This window comes from Sparus aurata, chromosome 20 (assembly GCF_900880675.1).
Source record: "Sparus aurata chromosome 20, fSpaAur1.1, whole genome shotgun sequence".
Lineage (NCBI taxonomy): Eukaryota > Metazoa > Chordata > Actinopteri > Spariformes > Sparidae > Sparus > Sparus aurata.
This window is the reverse complement of record NC_044206.1, coordinates 22181511-22204058: the sequence shown is the minus strand read 5'-3', so window position 1 is coordinate 22204058 and position 22548 is coordinate 22181511. Positions and strand designations below refer to the sequence as shown.

At 39.7% G+C, this 22548-nt stretch overlaps 2 protein-coding genes across 8 annotated transcripts in view; one reads left to right on the top strand and one right to left on the bottom strand.

Moving 5' to 3' along the window:
* The first annotated feature begins 2166 nt into the window (after window positions 1-2166).
* On the top strand, window positions 2167-11540 carry snx11 (sorting nexin 11). Its single transcript, XM_030399839.1, has 7 exons — window positions 2167-2346; window positions 3667-3706; window positions 4033-4119; window positions 5491-5591; window positions 6044-6139; window positions 6251-6475; window positions 7009-11540. The coding sequence occupies exons 2-7, from the start codon at window positions 3683-3685 to the stop codon at window positions 8495-8497; spliced, it is 2022 nt and encodes a 673-aa protein (XP_030255699.1). The 5' UTR covers window positions 2167-2346; window positions 3667-3682; the 3' UTR covers window positions 8498-11540.
* Window positions 11541-13220: 1680 nt separating this feature from the next.
* Window positions 13221-22548, bottom strand: part of skap1 (src kinase associated phosphoprotein 1) — a 38374-nt gene continuing 29046 nt past the window's right edge. For all 7 annotated transcript variants that reach the window (XM_030399841.1, XM_030399844.1, XM_030399842.1 and 4 more), the window contains 2 exons: window positions 14214-14316; window positions 13221-13871 (listed from right to left, as the gene is read on the bottom strand). In XM_030399841.1, coding sequence (XP_030255701.1) covers window positions 14224-14316 — 93 coding nt within the window. In that variant the 3' untranslated portion in view covers window positions 13221-13871; window positions 14214-14223. The remainder of the gene's footprint in view (window positions 13872-14213; window positions 14317-22548) is intronic.

Genomic DNA, 22548 nt, shown 5'->3' with positions numbered 1-22548 from the left:
ATTATTATTTATTTTAAATAAACATACAGTAGATAAACAGTGTGCTTTTATTTTTTATTATTATTTATTTTAAATAAACATAAATACAGTAGATAAACAGTGTGCTTTTATTTTTTATTATTATTTATTTTAAATAAACATAAATACAGTAGATACACAGTGTACTTTTATTTATTATTGTTATTTATTTTATATAAACATAAATGCAGTAGATAAACAGAGAACCTTTACTTTAATTATTACTTTAATTATTATTTATTTTTAATTAAACATAAATACAGTACATACACAGTACCTTTATTGTGATTACTTACTTTATGTACACATAAATACAGTAGATACACAGTGTACTTTTATTTTTTATTATTATTTATTTTATATAAACATAAATGCAGTAGATAAACAGAGAACCTTTGTTTTAATTATTACTTTAATTATTATTTATTTTATATAAACATAAATACAGTAGATTCACAGAGTACTTGTTTTATTATTTATGTTTATATAAACATAACTACAGTGCCTATATAAAGTTTTCACCCCCTTTGATGTCTCCCTTTAATGCTTTTATAAATGGAATCATGGTCAACATAAATAGACTTTTTTGACTACAATATATAGGAAAACAACTTTAATGTAGAGTGATAACAGATTTCTACAAAGTGATGTAAATTAAGTAAAAAATATATTATGTAAAATAAGTGGATTTCATAAATACTTACCACCTTTAAAGTGACTGACCTAATTTAACAGAGGTCCAGCCAATTGGTCCCTGTCGTCTCACATTTAATTAAACTGAGATTACCTGAGTGCAGTGAATGTCTCTCAAGTCATTGTAGTATAAAGACACCTGTGTCTGGAAGATCCAGTGAGTATTCCTGGCTACAATGACACCATAAAGACAAAAGAAGACTCCAAGCAACTCTGTGAAAAGATCATTTAAAAGTGCTAGTCAGGGGATGGACACAAAAACATAGAAAAAAAGCTAAAGTATATTGACCATGATTGCATTTATAAAAGCAAGAAAAGGAGGACACATTCTAGGGGGTGAATATATATATATATATATATATATATATATATATATATATATATATATATATATATATATATATATATATATATATACATATATATATATATACATATATATATATATATATATATATATATATATATATATATATATATATATATATTACAGGCACTTTAAAGAAACATATATGAATATTTTGTTCATCCCCCTGGAAAATTATGTTGTCAAACACTATGACACAATAATTCCTCAAAATACCTTTAATTTATTCATAATGTGACCATTGGAAAATATTTTTTGACTTTTTATTCCCTTTTTTTATTTACTTTTGCATTCATCATTACCCACATGTGATCAGTCAGTACACATATGGACAATCAATAACCAATAGACAGGTTTGATCATATATTTTGTTTATAATTCTAAATGAAGTGTGACTTTGTAGTGTGTGTTAGAGGTCTGAACCCCTCTGGTATTGTTGAAGATTTATTTTCCACAAACCCTGAAAATACACTGAACACCTAAATCTACATCAAGGGTGCCCAAACCTTTTCTTTTGTAGGGGCAAAACCAAAACTTAATGGTGGACAATGTTGAGACACCTGTTGTATGATGATGATATATCCTCCCTGACCTGCCACCTGGCTCCCCCATGCTGTAAGATGTTTGTTGTGCCACATCAATCTCTAGTTGCCTAATGATCCACCTGGACTATCCATATGCAGGAAATGTGTATATCACACACACACACACACGCACGCACGCACGCACACATACACACACACACACACACATTTTTACGACTTTATAGGCAGTGAGATATTTCGACTTAATATCTCAGCATTTTGGCTGACCATAGCCTTTTTTTTTTTATAACAGTTACTGTATATTTTCAGCTTTTAGCCACATTTCAGCCACCTGCTTAAAGATAATTTTTAGCACATATATTGTTTTTTTTTTAAACTGCATTTTAGTTTTTCTGGTGTAAATCTTTTTTGTTGTGTTTTTTTAAATACCATATATATAATAATATAATAAATCAAATATACATTTTAATTTAATTTGAAAAGTCACACACCCCCTTCCGTCCTTTACCGACGACCGCGCGCGCACACCCGGAAGTAGGCTCGTCACGGTGTGACGTTCGCGGTGCTTGTGACTTGCTAAATGGAGATAGGAGGCGTTCGGAAAAACAAGCCTCAGTGTTTGAGGATTTGGAGCTTAAATAAAACAGAAACGCCGACAAGCAGGAGAACATCGACAGCAGCGGGCTGGATAGTACCACAGGAACAAACACACGCCTCATGAAAGTAAGAAGTTGTCGATTTAAATTAGCCTGGAGCTTATGTTTCCTGTGGCGAGTTGTTTAGAAGTGTTATCACTCAGGCCAGACAACTAACATAACTGTCCTGTAGGAAGTAGACGACCTAGCGTGACATGTGAAGTGTTTCAGTGAGTGAGAGTGCTCCATGTTTTTGCTTTATTCGATATAACTTTGAGTATTTTCACACAGAGCGAAGGGGAGTGGTCGATTTACATTATTCACACGCTTGTTCGATTTGTGACGTTTCTGACGGTTATAACAGAAATTTAAACTCACTCAGGTTTGAAGACTTTGTCTGGTTTTAATGGAGGGATATCTGTTTAGTGTTTGTGACTGTGGTCAAGAGTTAATGACAGAGATGGTAGTTGGTTTCTGCGTGTCATCGGTGATCAGCATTTTCTGCTTTCTGTCTGACGTCCGTGTCGTTTCAATGGTGATGAAACGATTAGTCGATAATCAGAAAATCAATGACCAGCTATTTTGACAAAAACTAATCGTTTCTGTTATTTAGCAAGAAGAAATACCACATATTCTCTGGATCTATGTTCTTTAATGTGAGGATTAGCTGATTAATATTTATTCTATCAATGTAAGATTGCAACTAACGATTATTTCATCATTGATTATTTTCATTATTAATAATTTAGTCTGTGAAACTGTGTCATCACAATCTAATAAAGCCCAAAGTGATGTCTTCATATTGCTTCTTTCATCTCAAAACTAAAAAACTCCTCATTTATTGTCAAATGTTTGACATTTTCTCGTGAGAAATGACTTGGCGGTCAGTTACTTAAATTGATTAATCAACTAATCATTTCCGCCCTACAGTAGTCATACAAAGAAGGCAATTTTGAGACATTTCCTTGGATATATTTTTCCATATCTTTTGACATTTTATATCAAAAGACTAATTGATTAATTGGAACATCAGTCATCGATTGTAATGCTTGTTAGTTGGAGCCCTAATTTGCAAATGCCCGTCTTTCACCTAGTTTATGATGGGTGAATTAGACTGATTTGTTGGCGGCTAAAGAAGAATTTTACAGAGCAATAAAGACACGTAACAAGCTACCATAAATCCAGGAAAGAGGACTTCTTGTTACTCTTTTGAAATAGCTCTTAAGAATCAAAGCTCTCAGCTCCGCTGAGCAGGAAAGAGAGATGCCTGCGAGAATGACTCAGTTGATTTTGCTGACCAGTTTCCCTCTTAAAAGATGAGTCATCAAGTCATGCCAACACAAATGAGGATGTGCACAGTTTGAGCTTTTGATCCTGTTTGTTGAACTCTCCTCTCCTACCTTTGCAGTGCAGCACTCGGTAGGATGATCAGCAATCAAGAAGAAGATGTAAGTCACCCATTTAATTGCAAAATATACATTTCAAATGTGAGACCACTGGTTTGTGAAACTTTCCAGCTCCTTCTTTTTAAACTTCCACGTAACAAATGTCAAAGAACAATACCTCCTTTGATGTGTTTAAATACGTTTGAGGAACCGCTTTTCTAAGAACAAGTTGCATTTCTCAGTTCTAATAAACTAATTTACTGTACTCTAGATCTCAATCTGTTGGTCTGACCGTGACACAGTAAAACACACACAGTCATAAATGTCACGGCAGTTTTTTGTTTTGTTTTGTTTTTTTGTGACACAACGTCTCTGTTTCTGTCCTTCAGGAGTTTGTTGCAGTGCGGGTCCAAGATCCCCGCATTCAGAACGAAGGCTCGTGGAATTCATATGTGGATTATAAAATATTCCTACATGTGAGTATTAACACTTAAATTACAGTATACATGGTCACATTTAGTGTGCGATTGGAACACTATTGAACTTTTTGTTTAGTCAATCGATGACAACTATTTGGACTAGACAGATTTTTTGGGCGTGTGCAACAATATTAGTCAAACCCCAGAGCCCTGTAAAATAATTTTTCAGTAGACTTCGTGGTTAAAAAGTGCCACAAAAATAAACTAGCCTGCCTTAAAATCAGAGTATTTCATGATATAAAGAAAGAGTTTCTCACCAGATGAGAATCATACTGTTCTACTTTTTGACACTAATCTGCAAACTTAAAGTTTTCTCTCACGTCCGACTCATACTACAAATACTTTTGAAGGTAATAGGATTAAAGATCCTGGAGATTCAGATACCACCACCATAATATAAGAAGACTCTTTCTTAGTTTCCACTTAACCTGACCCCAATCTTTACAAACCATTGAGTGTGCAGCAGATTCCTTGCGCTCTGTTTGGACAGGAGTTGATGTTGTTGTCTGGGCAGCAGCCTGTGTTGAAGAATGCCGTGTCAGCAGCAGCAGCAGCAGCAGCAGCAGCAAAGCACCGTGCCTAGACAGATGTGATGAGTGAATGTTGACTCATGAAATTGACTACAATCACATGATCTCACATGATCTTACATAATTGTATTAGTCATCAATATGCTATTTTTTTCCTCCAGTTTTAGAATTAGAAATCCATAAAGTTCTAACAAGTAGTGAACAATAAACTCATCATTTTCAGCATTAGCAATATGTCCGAATAATTCTACGTACATTGAAAGTATTTTAGCTGTATAGTAGTGAAGAAGTGTTGCTGTAGAGGACTTAAATCCTCTGATGAAATGTGTTCTTCTTCTTTTAGTCACATTCACTGAACCAACACTATTTGTAATTGATTACGGGCTGTCAGATGATCGCTTGTCACGCAGACATCAGTGGACTGTCATACATCGCTGGAACACGTCCGGCATGTGATGTGATGCTTTAGTCGTGCTCTAAGGTTCAGGCTGGTGTTTTTATCTGCAGGGCTGCAAGTAATTATGAAATTATCAGAAAATGGCAGAAAATCAGATGTTCAGCTCACTGTCATAAAGGAGGAAAGAAAAGAAGCTGAAATCACAGAAGTCTATTTGTTGGGATTTGTTGTCAGCTGTGGATTAATAAACATTTGCTCTAGCAGGATGATGTATGTGAGGTGGAGTCTACTAAAAACTACATGTATATCGAGCTTTGAATACACTGACAGCTGATTTTGGTCTTTTTCATGGGATCTGTTGACAGTAACAATATACACTAGCTGTGTGTAATCTAGCTGTGTTGACTGTATTTGATGTTGTTTTATCATTTTTATTCCCAGACCAACAGTAAAGCCTTCACAGCCAAGACGTCGTGCGTGCGTCGGCGTTACAGCGAGTTTGCCTGGCTCAAGAAGAAGCTTCAGAAGAATGCTGGTTTGGTGTAAGTTGAGCTCGTCCTGAGTTAGTTCATATCAGGCCAGAAACAAGGCAGACAGGCACAGTTAGCAACTAGCTGGTGAACACAGTGGACCATTTACATCACTTATATCCCCCCAAAAATCAACACGTCTTTAAAATGTTTTAGATCAGTATTAATTTCTAAAGCAGGCGTTCTCAAAATGTTTCTCCTCTTCACCGAAACTGACACAGATTAACCACAAAACCACATTAGATAGAAATTTGTCCCAGGAAACCCCCTCTGTTATTATGAGATTTTCCAAAAGGAAGTGTGTGCAACCCAGTACATAACAGTTATACATGCCGTTATTGTGAAAGTAAGTTCCCCTTTTAGCCGGACAGCCCCTGGGAGTCCCCGGACCTTATTTCAATAACAGCTGCTCTTAAGGATTCTTCACACCTACATTTTATTGAAAATAGTATTTTTCGTTCTAGGCCTGTCCCAGACCTTCCAGGGAAGTCCTTCTTCTCCTTCAGCAACGAGGACTTCCTGGAGGGGAGAAGGAAAGGACTTCAGGCCTTCTTGGACAAGTCAGTTCTTATTCTTCGTCAAACAAGTGTACTGAATTTGAACTGATTTTACAATTTTTTGTAACACAAGCTGAGTTGATAACAAATATTGTTCGTACCCTTGTCCTGCAGAGTGGTAAACATGACAGTCTGCCTGTCAGACAGCCAGCTCCACCTCTTCCTGCAGACTCAGCTGCCGGTCGGTCACATCCAGGACTGCGTGCAGGGCCACACCCCCTACACTGTGACGGACGCCATCCTCACCTACGCCTCGTCCAACCGGGGCTTCGCTCAGGCTCAGGAGGACGACTCCATCAAGGAGCCAAGTTTGACCGTCTCGTATGAGTCCATGGAGAGGTGAGCTGCTGATGTGGAAATAACCTTTCACCTTTGCATCATCCCTTCTGCTCATTTAAGGTTTTTGCCAAATGCCGTGATATAGAGTGTGTCGATTCTCGAAGATTCAGCCCCCTAGTATTACTATCAAATGCAACTTAAAATACTTCACACAGCCCTAATTAGGCTCCAGTTCCCTTCCTTGCCAAGAAGTGGTTGGAAGATTGATTTGATACCACTCCCAAATCTGTAAAATAAATATAAAACTTCAGCCAGTTATCTTAGCTAACATAACAGTTGGAAATGTGAAGAAACAACTAGTCTGGCTCCATCAAAAGTAATGAAAATCTTGTCTAGCTCCACCTGCCTGCCCGTGCAAAAGAACCACAACCTCTTATTTGTTCTGCCTGAACAAACAATGACGTGTTAAATATTGATCTTTTAGAGGGGCTGGTACAATAGGTACATTGTCTTACTGTTAAAGAGAGACAGTTAAAGTTCCTGTTCTGTTGAAATCGTGACTTAAGTAACTGTTTGCTCTTTTTACTCCACAGCCCGGCTCCTCATCAACCTTCCCTACAAACTAAAGACACCTTGAGTAGTGACTCTGACCCCCTAGAAGGTTTACTGGAGGTGTCTGATAAGGACACAGTTGAGTTGCATCACAAGGAGAAACCTTCACTGAAGGTCCTCCAGAAGAACAACCACCTAGAGGCTGTTTTCGAGGACTGCGGCCCGACAGAGGCAAGCTTTTTTCTGGGTGAGGGCCCGGACGATTCTGATCAAACCCAGCAGAGGAGCTGTCTGATACAGACACCGGTGGAGGTGCACTCGCCCATGGGGACTGGCTTTGAGGTGAACAGTGGGGTGGAGGAGAGCACTTTGACTTTAGATGCAGAAGAAGAAACCGTTGTTCATCCAGACACAGAGGAGAGAGCAGATCAACAGGAAAGATCTGAGGAGGCGATTTTAGAAAACAACTTGAATTCTGTGGCAATTTTAAATTTGAAGGACAGTGACACCGGATCTCAGGAGGACGTTCTCGAAGACGTCTGCTCTGAGAAGCAGGTTTTAGAAGATCATGTCATCGAATGCATCAGTGGCGCTGAGGGTCACACTGCAGATGTCAGCTGTCCGGAGCAGTTCGAGAACTCAGACAAGCAAAAAGAGACTGACAACGAACAAAGTGTTGAATCTGAAAGCGAAGAGGAGACACCGCTCGAGTCAGAAGACCAGGAAGAGACTCACAGCCTCCCACAGGTGGGAAGTTGTGACAATGACCCTCTGGAAGATGTCTGCTCCGGGAATCAGGTTTTAGAAAATCACGTCATCGAACATGTTGGTGGCACTGACGGTCATGTTACAGATTTAAGTTGTTTTGAGGAGTTTAAGAACTTGGATGAGCAAAAAGAGCAAGATGACCAACAAAGTGTGAAATCAGAGGGCAAAGAGGAGACGCCACTCGAGTCAGAAATCATGGAAGAGACCCGCAGCGTCCCACAGGTGGAAGGGAGTGACGATGATGGCACTCGACAAGAGGACCAAATGCAAGCTGCACAAAAGGAGGATCTGGTTGGGACCAAAGACGAGAGCGACGAGGACAGTCGTTCCCTGCCGTCTTCTAACGGGAGCATCGTCAAGGTCAGCGATGAAGAAAGCGTCTGTGACGAGGCCGAGGACTTCATCCAGGCTGCCAATGGCTTCCTGAAGACATCTCCTGTGGAGGTCGCTCTCTGGTCAGAAGTAGAGGCCTCCAATAGAAACATTTTGGACCTTCACATGAATGGATGTTCTGTGGAAAAAGACATTTCCACTCAGGAGGACGAGGACCTGCAGTATGCAACCGAGATCAGTGAATTTGGTAAATCTCTGGACCTTAACTCAACTGTAGCTGCTGGAGATTTGACTGAAAATAGTGACTTCAGCATCATAGAGACCAGCTGCTCGCCTGGATTAGCTGATAGTAAATTTACGGAGCCGGAGGCCCCGTCCTCGCTGACGCTGGAGGCAGCAGAGGAAACTCATGAGGTGGAGGCATGTTAGTTTCACAGCTAAATGACACCTACACTTTTTGATCACACGCACATAAGCCAAGTACATAGAGTTGTGTTGTCTTACAAAATATCTGCTCATTATACCCTGGTCTCTGAACCAAGCACGGACGCATATTAGGGCTGCACAGAGTAATTGATTAGTTGTTTGGTCTCTGGAAGCTGGAATCAAATAATTTCCATTTCTTAAAAAAATTACTCAAACTGATAATTCAAATATAAAAATAGTGGACAACTAATCGATTATTCGTTGCAGCTCTAAAGCATTTTATGTGTTAAACAGACCATGTAATTCAAACTTTGTGCAGTCACTCATGTTGTAAGGCTAACTTTTAACAAAATAGTTTATATTTAATTTTCAAACTCATTAATTTACACTCAGGTACACTGAACATCGGCACTGTTTTCCCCCTCTGGCTGTGGGTGATGATTTGCTTTTGGGAACAGCAGATGGTGCTCATGTTCACAAAAGGCAACGTGCACTATAGGGTTAATTTATCCACATGTACAAAGAACTAAAGCTTTTATTGTTGTGTAGACAAACACAAAAAGTAGTTGTTGTTTTTTTTAATTAGGTTAAGTATGTTGTGAAATTAGGGCACATTATTTTGGAGAGGATTTCCAACAATTAGGACATCAATAGACACTTGAATTAAAGGTGCACTTTAAAGTAACATTTTATCAGAAGAGGAAGATCTTCACTTTTTTTATGCGTAAACCAGCTAAATAAACAAACTCTCTTTGTTTCCATGACTGAATAAACTTAATAAACAAACTGACCTTTAAAGGACAACACAATTTATGGTACTACTTTTACTGCATACCACTGTTTTACCTTGTTTATATTTGGCGGACCCTGCCACTTTTCAAGCTTCAAACAGTGTTCTCTGGACCTTATTGTCCTCTGAGATCAGCTTGTTTATTCAATATGGAAAAAAGAAACATTTCTTAGTTTGTACTATTACCTCGTTAATATTCTGATTTTGAATTTCTTCTCCAAAACTACATAGTGCCCCTTTTTTATTCACGTTCATATTTACTTTAAAAGAGTTTTTGGTTGCTGACATTGTTCCTACTGTCCGTACTGACAGTTAAGAGAAAAACATTTTTAAATCCACAGCTATCATTTCATCCAAAATAGCTTTTAGAGTTTTTCACATTGTGTTGCAGCAAAGCAAGAAGGGGTAGGTTCAAACATAGATTTTCCAATTCATATCAATCTTTGTTTGAATGACTTGATATTAATAATTTTAAAAAAAGTAATATGTAAACTGAGATCAATCTTTAAAAACATTTTCCTTTCCGATCAGAAACTACGCTGAGTCTTTACTGCGTTTTGGTGTCATTTACAGACACACTGCTTCTGACCTCTGCTGACTGAGTACTGAAAAAAAACAGGGACTTAATATATTCAGGTGCACATCAGAAATCTATACCCGAATGGCTAAGAAGGTTGTTTAAAACAGAAAGTTTCTTTCTTCCTCTTTCCCTTTGTAGTTTTTTGGTTTAACGTATCATTATGAGGTAAATGTTGATTGCACAGATGTAATGGTTGTAGAATAATGAAACCATCCGCGTTTAGATTAGTTCCCTATAATCCTCGCTTTCACTATACAATTTTCACTGGGCACGAAATCTCCCGGGAAAAGGGAGGTTAATCAGGTCGGCAGCCTGGCACCATTTCTATCTGCTCTCACAACTCTTTTATAGCCTGAAAAGAAATCATGTTCTGTCCTGTATTGATATCCCCGACTCTGAGGAAAAAGGAAACGCTAGAGGATGGGAAGGCTGTCTGCTGCTACTTTAATAATTCGATGTATAAAATCTAAAAAAATATTCAATTAATTTCTCTAAAGGCAGATTTGAGCACAAATCTCCTCAACCATTTAATTAAATTCTTATGAAAACAATATTTAGAAAAATGCAAGACAGGTCCTGGAACAGTAAGAAAAAAGAGGGAATTCAATTTAAAAAAGACTAACTTTGATAGATATCCATTTAATTTGTCTTCTATGGTTAAAGTTTTAGAGCTGTGGATTTTCTCACATTGAAATCTCTATACAGTGTCGACAGGATCAACAATTACAGGAACCAAAAACTGTTTGCGCGTACATGTGGACATGTGAGTTTTGGTTTAACCTCACTGGAGAATCCCACACCTGCTGTTCCTGCGCTCACTTACAGCCTCGCTTAATGTGAAACCCCTTAAAAACTACTTCATCATGTTTCCCTGTAACTCGTGATATTTATTATCACAGAGGGACAAGAACAGATATTTTGGCCCGACAAAGCACAGATAAATATTTGGCCTATGAGTGAAATTAGAACAGTAATTTATTAATGTTGGAACCCCTGTATATTTGTGAATTTGTGTAATTTCTGCATCATGTTCTGCTCTTTTATTGATCAAAAAGGAAACTGATGATTCACACGTTTATGCCAACACCATGTTTATATACACTAAGCTTTAACACAGTGTCGTGTGTTAGGCATTTCTTTTTTTTTTAACAGGTTATTTATTTCACGTTAGGAGCTTTATTACTTCTAGAACAAAAAAAAAAACCCTTCTCTTTTCTCACCACAGCTGGTGAAGATGAGCTTAGGTTATTTTTGTTAAATCACAGCCGTAATTCCAGGTAGTCCGAGACTTCAACATTTTGTTCCACACACTACTGCTGCTGCTTGTTGTTTTAATGATTGTTGTTTTTTTTCTTTTTAAAAAGGGACCCAGAGTTTATTGTGCTGGTGCACATAGAAATGAGCCATGTTGATCATCCCGTGTCACAGATACAGGATCTAGTAGGTGGAGAGTAGAGTACTGGGTTTGCTTTCTTTGTACACTGTAAATTACTAGTTGTTTTTTGGGTTTTTTGTTGCTTTCAAAAAGTTTTTTAAAATAATATTTAGAGGCAAAGCCCCCTCTTTCTAAGGAGACTTATTTTATAACATGGATCGACAAGGGCAATGATAACAACCTGAGTGACTGTGTCCATTTCATCTAATTTTATTTCAAATAAATGTTTTTTTCTTCTGTACTGTGTTGCATTCGACTGTTTATTCCTGTGGGTTCGTGTGGCTGATGTCTTACCAAACACAGCTCATGGTATTAGATTGGATTTTAGAGCAATCCTGCCACCTAGTGGTTGAAAACGAAAAAAGCTTTCTATCTCCGAATTTCAACTGACAAATCAGACACAAGCCAGTGCCATTTAAAACATTTTCAACAGGGCTGCACAATCGAGCGCAGTACGGCCAACTGCGAAATCCAAATCACAGAAGCTGGATATTTTTGATAAAGGTAAAATGTGTGACGGAACGATGTTATAATGATGTCCCGGCCTACTAATCTTGTTCCAAGACGTAGAAAAACGTGTTTGTTTGGTACGGACTCCAACAAACGTCACATCAGCATGAGTTTAACAGATTTTCATTGAACATGTAAAAATAACAGCAATGTGATTTTTTTTTTTCGTTCACCATTTCATGGAGCCCTAGATTTCTATGTTATACTCCAGACACACTGTAGTTTAAAATATTGTACATATTTAAAATGTGTTTTTTTTTGTTTGTTTTATGTATGACAGGGAAAAAAGGATGAAATAAATCAGTAATTATCTGCAAGTTGTTCATTAATTAGTTAATTTATAAATATATGCACCAGGGATAGAACGAACACATGTATCATGTTGTTCATTTTCTGATGAATCAATTGTTTAGTCTCAAGTTTGTACAAAAATGTCCTATCATAATTTACCAGAACCCACAATGTTGACTTCAAATTCCATTTTTAGTTCAACTGTCACTCAAAAACCCCCAAATATTAAATGTAAAATGATATAAAACAGAGGAAAGCAGCAAATTCTCCTATTTGAGAAGCTTTGACTGAAGTGCAGGCACTACAGGTGAACAGCGTAAACATTTATACTTACCAATAAATATAACCATGAAACGTCCCCAGTTGATTATATAATTTAAGACAATTGTTTTTTGTTTAAATATGTGAATCAGGCTTTTTATTTAGTAGAAAATGCACTAATTTGCACTAATTTCCAGGGCAGACATCTAAACACTGGATAAATATCAGAGTCAAAGGTTTTGATTGAAGGAAATTTGAATATCCACTTCATAGATCTATATAAAAGGAAAACAATGATGGTATTTCATGTGGAAGCTTCGTCAGTTTGGAGTGGACTGTGCTATTGTTCATTTGTCTTCGACTTTCTGCGTCGTCGCCCGGCATTTTTTACTGTCAGTAAATAACAAGACAAAACTCGGTATGATTGTTCATATTTCTAGAAAGATTGTGGGTCAACAACAACACAGTATGTTACAGCTTTGTGAGACCAGAGTGGCAGGAAAAGAACGGGCAGTACTCAGTCATGAATCACGCCTTCTCTACCGTGAATATGGGTTGTTACCATCAGGACGGAGGTAGAGGTTTGCAGACCTCCCGCGCCCAAAGATCCTTTATACCTTCTAGTAAAGCTCTGCTAAAATAAATCCTGATTCCTGTGATATGAGGTGTGGTATATTTAAAATTGTTTATTATTGGTGATGATTTGAAGCACTTTGCTGTTAAATGTGTCTTAAACTGTAATTGTAGTAATGTTGTGGTGGTTTTTGTTTTATAATTACCGCATACACACACAAAAAATCAGAAAGTATAATAAATAAAACTAACTAAATTAGAAAACAATGTCAACAGCCATTAGAAAATCGATTTTCACATTTTTTTTATGAATAAAATGCTCCCCCAGTCAGGCTATGAAAGATACATGAACAAACCCCTTTTGTAAAAAAAAGTATAGATAGGAATAAAACTGGAAAGGTGTGTGTGAGTGTTGCTGAAGTGGAGATTCCTGGCTGAGATTGTGAGATAAAACCTTTAAAGATATGTAACTTCCGTACATTTTTAGTCAAAAAATTGTTACTGGGGTAAAATAGGAAACATGAAGCTGATAGCTTAAATTAAGACAATGACTTTTGTGCATTGCATGATTTCTGATATTTAATGTTTAAACGTGCTAATAAAGCTATCGGATTAAACATGCACTGATTTGCATGTCCAGAACAGAAATCTGAACAAAAATAAAAACCTAAATGTTTACCACTTATCACTGGATTCAATCAATTGTCACATAACTTTCTGTCGACTGACTAACTGATAAATCGACTAATTCTTTCAGCTCTGGTTTGCATATCAATATTGTCAGCAGGACCTTTACCAGTGGTTTATAGTGTGCAGGGATAAGTACTACTGCAGCACATTTAAATGATATAATTTACAGAGTAATCAGTAAAAGATTATCTGACAGGCCCGTCTGCGAAACTCATGGCCGGATGTGTCAGCAGCAGCGGCAGCAGCGCTGTGAAAGAAAAAGAAAACACTATCAGAGAAACACGCATTAATAATTCAGTGTTCATTTTAAGCTGTGCCTATCTAACAGTATTAGGGAATCATTTTCTTAAATAGGACAACTGACGCTGTAATCATGCTTTTGTTGCACATATTTATCCTCACCCATTGCCCATTGCACCGTTCAGATTGCTTTATGCAGTACTTCTTCCAGCCAGCAGATGCCATAAATGGCAGGTCAACGACTGAATATACCTCAGTGGCAATCTGGATGAGTACCAGGGGGACCGTTTCTGTGTATTAGGCCACAGTAATGGTCCATAATGCTGATGATAAGAGAGTGCCTTGGTACCTGTTGGAGCTCAGAGGATGTAGGCAGGTTGCAGGAAGTCCTTGGGGACGATACCCACGGTGCCGTTCAGCTCGCCGACCCACCAGCCGTGAATGTTGTACTCCTGCACCCACAATAAACAAATAAACAAGCTGCAAGTCTCCAAGGGGTCCGAGGACAAGGACCCACACTTTTATTTGATTTCAGTGTACTCTTTGTCTCATATCATTAACATTAGGACACCCATTAAAATGATTTGAACTGCAATTAAGCGTGGTCCCGTTTTCCTTACAGCGTCCACTGAAATAAGGTTAAAAATCCTCTCGTATTGTATAAACTCAGCTTCAACAAAGACGATGTGGGAGAGTCTCGATCCAACCTGCAGAACAGCCGTGCACAATATTCTAATAGACATTTGGGTGCATTAGCCTCCAGGGAGAAAACGGTAAACAAGACAATTGAGACAGTGAGCGTCGAAAATAAAACAACAGCCGGCCTGTTTTCCAGACTAATTAGAACAAGTTCATTTCTGTTCTGTGATTAAAAGAATCAGGATCAGACTCTTCTATTTATACAAACATTAGAGTGGGTCACATAGTAAATGTATGTTACTGCTGCTTGTTGGGACACTGACACTATTTTTATCCTCCTGTTTCATCTCATGGTATTTACTTGTAATATATAAGCTTTTTGTCACAGCGTGGTATGCTTTTTAACTGCTGTACCTGTTGTTTTATTATTTTATTTATTCTAGGATGCTCAATAACATCAGCCGAATGGACTGCCGATGAAAACTAGCCGTTCTGCTCACATTTACATTTATTTGAATCACTTACACCGCGGACGCTTTGGACATGTCCCCTTTTTGAAACGACCAATTTTCTCCCCATCATTTTTAAAAGCATAATTTTTTATTTTTTTTAAATTGATGCATTATTATGCTTTTTCTTTCTTGACGCAATTATTTAATCGGACTTCATACAATGTTTTTTTCCTACCATCTCACATAGTAACAGTCTTGGTTAGAGGCATTGATGAGTGCACACTTTCCCTTTTCAACAATAAAGGAATAAGAATCACGTAAGTGGTGATTAAAAAAGATTACACCTCAATAAAGAGGAATATGCAGTGTTATTTTGCATTTTCTGGTACATCTAGTCAGCATTTACAGTATGTTGCATCCATTTGAAAAGTTTTGACCGATTAAATGAATGAATAAATAAAAAATATCTTTCACCCTATTATCCTATATCTTTTCTATTTATGTAGTTAAGAAATAAAATAAACGCTTCAGTTCTGACCGACTGAATTTATGAATAATTTGGGAGCTAAAACAAGATAATGTTAACAATATAATACACTCTGTCATTTAAGTCTTAAATTTAACCATGATAATAAATGTCACTCTTTAAAATAGAGACTCAGTGTAAGATTTAAGTTTGACTGATTCTATTTAGTCTATCTAAAATTATGTTGTATTTAACTGTGACTGAAAGAGTCAAATCCATGTTAGACACAATTTTTACACTCCTGCATGCACAATTAATCTATTATTTGTTTAAATAATCAAGACATTCTCTGAAAAGAGTCTATAGCTGTGGCCCATAAAGAATCAAAAACATGTTTTCTCGATCTAAAAACTTAATTTTGACTGAAATAGCAACATCTTTCATTCACTCTTCATGTTTTGTGTATTTGTTGAAGAGCTTAAAGCACTTTAGGAACTTAAATCACAATTAAAACCATCTGATCCTCTGATCGCAGCAGTTGGGCTCTAACTAGATCTGTAGTAGATCAATATTTGGCCAGAGACCAGAGGGGCGTTAAAGCCCAGCAGAGGAGGCACCAGCCGGCCGTCATTTTCCTGCCCTGATGGAACGAAGAGCCCGGCCACTCATCTCCCCTCTGTTCTGCAGCAGATTGAGAACGGCTGCGTGAACGTTTTATCTCGGCACTGAGGGGAAGATAAAACGCTCAGCTACACACAAACACATACTACGTACATGCAAGCATGTGTAAGCAAACACATGCACACAAAAGTTTGGTGCTCTCTCTGCAGATAGCTTGCATGTCTCAGATTGGAATCAGACTTCTTGCTCTTGCAGGTACTAGTTGTGAAAACAGACACATACTCCGACATGACGGATGGCGTTTTGTCAAAGGTTCAGCCTATCATCCGGACCTGACACCTCTGTCCAGCCAGAGGAATGAGGCCTGCAGCTAATGAGCGCTGTTTGGACAGCAAGGACGGATGAAACGCTTAGAAAGTGATAAACGACGAGACTCAAGTGTTCTTACAGCACAAACAGGTACCCACAATAAGCAGATTGTCCATCGAACCTCACTGACAGCTCTGACTGGGATATTCCAGTATGCTTGGCTCTGTGACAAACTCTGACTGGCAATTCAGGGTGTGTTTAAGCTCATAACGCAGGGGAAAGTTAAGTCCGAAATGGCCTTTTTATGCTTCCCATAAGACCGTGGAAGGGAAAAGCCCGGTTGCGGAAAGCTGGCTCTGGTTCCAATTCGTGAACAGAGGAGGTGGAGAGGGGAGACAGACGGACGGGGGGAGGCTTCGGAGAGAGGGAGCGAAACAGTTTTTCTCTCCCTTGGGGGCGTCGCAGCACTATTCCACCAACCGTAGTGACAGAGAGTTTTATTTATCTCCGTGGCCCATCTGTGCAGTCGGTCTCAAATTCTCCCTGAGAAAGGTCTTTTGGATTATCAGCGCCGCCATTTTAATACAACTGCTACATCACAGAGTGGGTGCCAATGGCAGTGGAAGTCTGTCAGGCGTGCAGAGTCCATCTTCCTCATACTTGAAATGGGTTCATCCAGAGTACACCTGCTGTAATAGGGACATTCCAAGAGGCGTCGAGAGTAAATTATCCAAATGACAAAAACTATGCTAACTCCTCAATGTCCTCTTCCTTCTGTTTGTTTTCCTCTTTTCGTCTTTTAGGTTGATTTGTTTTCACATGGAGCTCGGAAATGATAAGGTTGGGGCAAAGCGATGGCATATTTCAGCTCATTGTTGCCGTGTGAATGATTGGACAAGTTGTTTATTATTCATTTAAAACAGAAGACGCTCTGGGGACAGAAAAATCAAGCATCCCTGAGTTCGGGGAAGTGTCTGGTTTTCTCTCATTAACGAGATGCAGCAGGATGCACAGTGTGAGAGGTGACACACATCAGACGCTGTGTTTGCTGCAACCTGGACGCAGATCAAATCGACTCTGTATGGGAGCAGAGGGAGGAAGGGGGGCCAAACAGCGCCGTGTCGTGGCGGCTGCGCCGCGTTGACTCGCTGACCTCCCGGTGACTCCTCCACCGAGTGAGCGGGGGAATGAGCGTGGGCGGGGCTGGCACTGAGAGTGGGTTGCCATGGCAACACCTGCAGTGTACCGGCGCGATCGTTTATTTACCACTCAGGGGGCTGGCTAATGGTGGCATTCTGATAGGCCCATCACTCATGTTCCCGACCGCAGGACGGATTGACAGCTACCCGAGCCTGAAGCGGGGAGAAGGTGAGTCGAGGTTGGTTGGATGCGGCGAAAGACGACGGGTGAGGCAGGTGTCGCGTCACGCTGCCATCATGTACCTAAAAAACAACACGGCGTTAATGTCCCTTTCTCTCACGAAAATGCACCTTTTTATGTGGGAAAAATTCTGCAGAGATTCTGACTGCATGTCCTCTCTCCCTTTCCCCAAACACACACAGACACACACACACGCTCCCAGATGAAACACACACACACACACACACTCGGCACACAATCCCAAATGCATACAAACTAGGGGGAGTGCTAATAAGCCTGACACATGAGGCATCTTTCCTCGGCCACCAGCTGACTGAGGCAGGCCTTGGGCGTGATGGAGCGCAGGAAGTCTCTCATTGCCCTGCCGCTGAACCCGCCGCCTGGGTGTTACAATCTCTCCTCCCTCCCTCCTTCCCCATCTCCAACCCCCCTCCCTCCTTTCCTCCTATTCCTCTCTTTCCATCTCTCCTGAAGCAGCCTTTCCGCTTGCATCCTCCGTCTTTTTTTCTGCGTTTCTTTCTCGTTCTCAACGTGGACGCATCAGATGCACTGCAGCTCTCTGCAGTTCCTCCATCACTGGTCACTCTAACAAAGAAACATGGACACCTCGGCCAGACAGAAGCCCCCATGATCTGTAACCCGTTATCAGGTTAGCAAGCTCTCCCCACTGCTCACAAATGACCTAATAATACCTGAAACTGTGAGAGAAAGTGTGTATTTCAGGGTGGTTATGAGGCTTCTGCGCCAAAAGAAATCTTGTCGAAATTCATCCAGAAATATGGACGATCGTTCTGCACAACCAGAGATCGAAATGGCTACTTAGTGTCCATTTTTTCCAAGTGGGGCTTTTAATTAAATCAGTGAATTGGCTTCAAATTGGAAACATGACAGAGCATGAGAACATTTGAAAATATCTCAGGGACGATGAGATTTAATAAAAAGAAAACCTACTCGCTCCTTTCTAATGCACGCCTGGGATTACAGATAGCTCCTTAACTTAATAGCAATTTAAAGTGGATTTGTGTATGCCACTGAGTGTCTGTAATGATGGCTGTTTACGCCGCCCCTCATTTATAATAATTAAGCAGAATGGATTGGGGGTGGGTTGCTCGGACGTGGTTCTGGGCTATTGGCTTGGGCTGAATAATGACCTACTGTAGTTGACCGGGGGATGACCGCTGCCTCCTGCATGACCCCAAACCCCAGACTCACCCCCTGCTACTTTGGGTGGTAAATAGGATGTCTTGCCTGTCTATAGCGTCTTGGTGTCTATGGCTACAATAGCAGCCAGGGGTCTTTAAATGGGTGTGTGTGACAGAGAAAAGGAGAAAGGAGAGGGGGGGACAGGGTTCACACAAAGGAATAAAAGGATCCACTCTCTTTGTCTCTCTTGCTTGACTTTTCCCATCTGATTGTTTGCCCACTTTTCCTTTTCTTCAGCCGCATTCAGTCGGTGTGACCTGTGGGCAGCGGGCCAAACCGGCTTGTTAAACATAGAAGAAGTCTGTTATGACCCTGGCTGCAGTACAAGCGACAGAAAATGACTTTTAGAATATTCCTAATATCCTAAGAGACTGTAAATCACAGCGAGTAAATCTATAAGGCTGTAAATCAGCTTTGGGTGTTTGTATAAGTTGTCATTTAATGAAAACGTCCTCTGCTAGAAGCAGCCACAAGGTGTCAGTGGTGTCCACGTTCTCATTGTCTCTACCGAGCAGCCGCAGCCTAACACTTTGGCCAAATGTGACGTGACGCTCTGCTTTGGGAGACGCGCCGGATTGGCTGGCCCTGGCTCCCTCTCTCTGGGTTTTGGTTGGATGGCGGATGGAGGAGGAGAGGTGAGCAGGGCGATGGAGAGAAAGAGGAAGAGGTGATGGCAGGGCTTGCCAGAGTTTTAAGGACCCTGGACGGGTTTGTGCCATAAATCTCTTCCCACTCCATCCCGCCGTTCTCCATGAGTGCCTGTGGGAATACAGGAATGTGACAGCTGACCTGTAGAGCCCATGTCTTTTGATTTTGGATACATAAATTAGAGGACAAGAATGCAGGACAACCCTATGGTTTAGTGCGGGACATGGCCGACAAAGTGTGGCGCATTACACGTGTCAGTGAGGAGTGAAGCTATAGCTTTTAGCCGCTGTGATAAATTAATCCGATAGCGTAACAACACATTGTAAATCCTATGACTGATATCTGGTTGCATGTTTGAGCCGATGATAAAGTGGAAACGTGCGTGAATCCTCTCGACAACCTAAATCGAGTTAAAAATTCTCAGTGTGTTATTACAAAAAAGAACACAGCTCGCCGGGATTTGTCATCACACGCTAAAATGTCAGCGCACGGCCATAATGCGCATTAGAAAAATGCAAGCTCTCAGAAATGAAATGCCAGAGCAAAACTCACAAGACAGATTTCAGTGTGTGTTTGTACCTCATGTATCAGCGCACTGAGCATCGCCATCGAGCTCTGCGGAAAGCAAGTTAGGCATCGCTGAAACCGACGGCAGAGCCCACACTACGAGATTAATTCTCCTGAACTAATGGGATTCATATGAGTTGTGAGGTTCCTAATTTATTTACTTTGTCAGTGATACACAGATATGCGCACACACACACACACACACGCGCGCGGGGGGAAGAAAAAAAAAACACACAAATACAGTAAAAATGCCCCCACTTTACAGTAAGTGAGAGATCAATAATGATGGATGAGGGCCTTTTATACAATCGGCATGTTCTCCTCAGTTCACAGCCATATGACACCACGCCTGTGGCTATCCCATTCTGCACTTCAGCAGTCAATCACATCCCAGCTTTAAAAATAACAGTTTGTTAGCACCATTGATTTAGCACTTAGAGCGTGTCCTTATTACCTTGTAATTATGGTCAGTGTTGACATAACAGCACAGACAACCAGGCCTCCCACCCTCTAAGAGAATTTATGGGCCCTGGTTTTATTACGGCCATTTCATGTGTCTGGGTCCCCAGTTAAGCGACAGACTTGAGTTCTAGCCAAGGGCCCGTATTTCACTCATCGAGGTCAGGGTTCTCAGGAATCCCCCGTAAAACTGAACGCCGACGGGGGCCTGTATGTACACACGGAAGACGCGGGGAAGCCCTCCCAACGGGCTCATTAAAACAAACAGCCGATTACAGGCTATAATCCAAATAATGCTATTCATGAGGGAAACGTGATGCTTTTAGGACGCAAAATGGGACACGGGTGGAGTCACGCAAAGCCAAACATTCGGAAGCCGTCCGGAGATCACCTCTAAATAATTTACAACCAGCTCCTCGCTTTAAATCCATTAGAGGATAGTTAGAATACTCTTTCGCAGTCTGTCACTATGTTATGACTTTAGCGTACAGCTTGACAAAACAAGAGTAATCTGTGTCATTAAGACTGTGAGACACTACGGCCAAGTCTTGCTTCCGACCTGGACTTAGTTTGCTTTTAGGTTCTTCAGTGAAGCAGAAACCTGATCCGTACAGTGAAAAGTAATCTGGCAGGCAGGGCTGAGGCTGTTTGAGGCGGATCTGTAGCACAGAGCCAGCTCCCCTTTGTTTCCCCAAGTACGCCGCCTTTGTCATCCTCACGTGAAAAATGGACATGGCTGTTTTGACATTTTCCCCTATCAACCAGCACACACAGACCGAGAAGGCTGGCATCTCATTAATCTGACGGTGCCAAGAGAGCCTCAATTAAAAGTCCATCTTCTGTGAAGGGCATGTTTCACCTGTGCCATATCTGCTTTTACAAACAAGGATTTAGTTTGTTTGTTTCATGGCTGTAGCGATAAATTGATTAGTTGTCAACTGTTAAAACAAATTAATATAGTAATATTTAGCTATATCACGAGACATAATATAGATCTTGATTTTGAAATCTCTTCTGAATCACTTGATTAGTGCTACGACTGGGGTACTAAATCAAATATCACAATATTTTTGACATACTGTGGCAATAATGTAGGCTGATTTTTGGTGCTTTGACAAAATAGTAACACAATTAACAATTCATTATTTTTTTTGGATAAAACAATCATCTGATGTGGATATAAGGACTAAGCAGGTATCAAAACATGTAGAACAGTCTGATAAGTTCAAAAATAACACCACCTTACTGTAATGCAGCCTTTAAAGACAACACTTATGTCATATCATCATATAATGATCTGAAATCTAATTATACTACTATTCTAACTATTTTGTTAATCGATTTTTCTTAAAGAGAAAAAAGGCAGAATTCTCTGATTCAGCTTATTCAATGTGAATATTTTCTGCTGTCTTTCCTCCTCTATGACAGTAAACTGAACATCTTTGGGTTCTGGACAAAATAAGACTTTTCATGACATCATCTTGGGCTTCAATCAATATTTTTCACAATTCTTTGACATATGGATAAAACAACAAACGGACTAATCGAGAAAATAATAATTAGATGCAGCCCAGTTGTTTATCTATCAGAACTCTGACTTTTTTAATCTAGAACAAAAGTGAGAACATTACCGTTGCTGCACTAAAACTGCTTAAAATATTACAAATAATTAAAATTCAGTGGCTCCATCTGCTGATTAAGGATTGCTCAATCTCTAGCACGTAATTACCAACAATAAAAAAAAAAAAAAAAGAAGCTAAATATACTGCAATCTCTTCCTCCGTCTGCTCTTCAGATAATTTAACCTAAACACAGTACATGATGATTCAATTTCTAACCAACCAATAGCAATGGCCTGGGAACAAGTCCCTGTACGCTGCAGAGTAAAAGTGCCCAAATTACAAGCCATTGATTTCCAGTAGGGTGGCTCTTCACTGGTA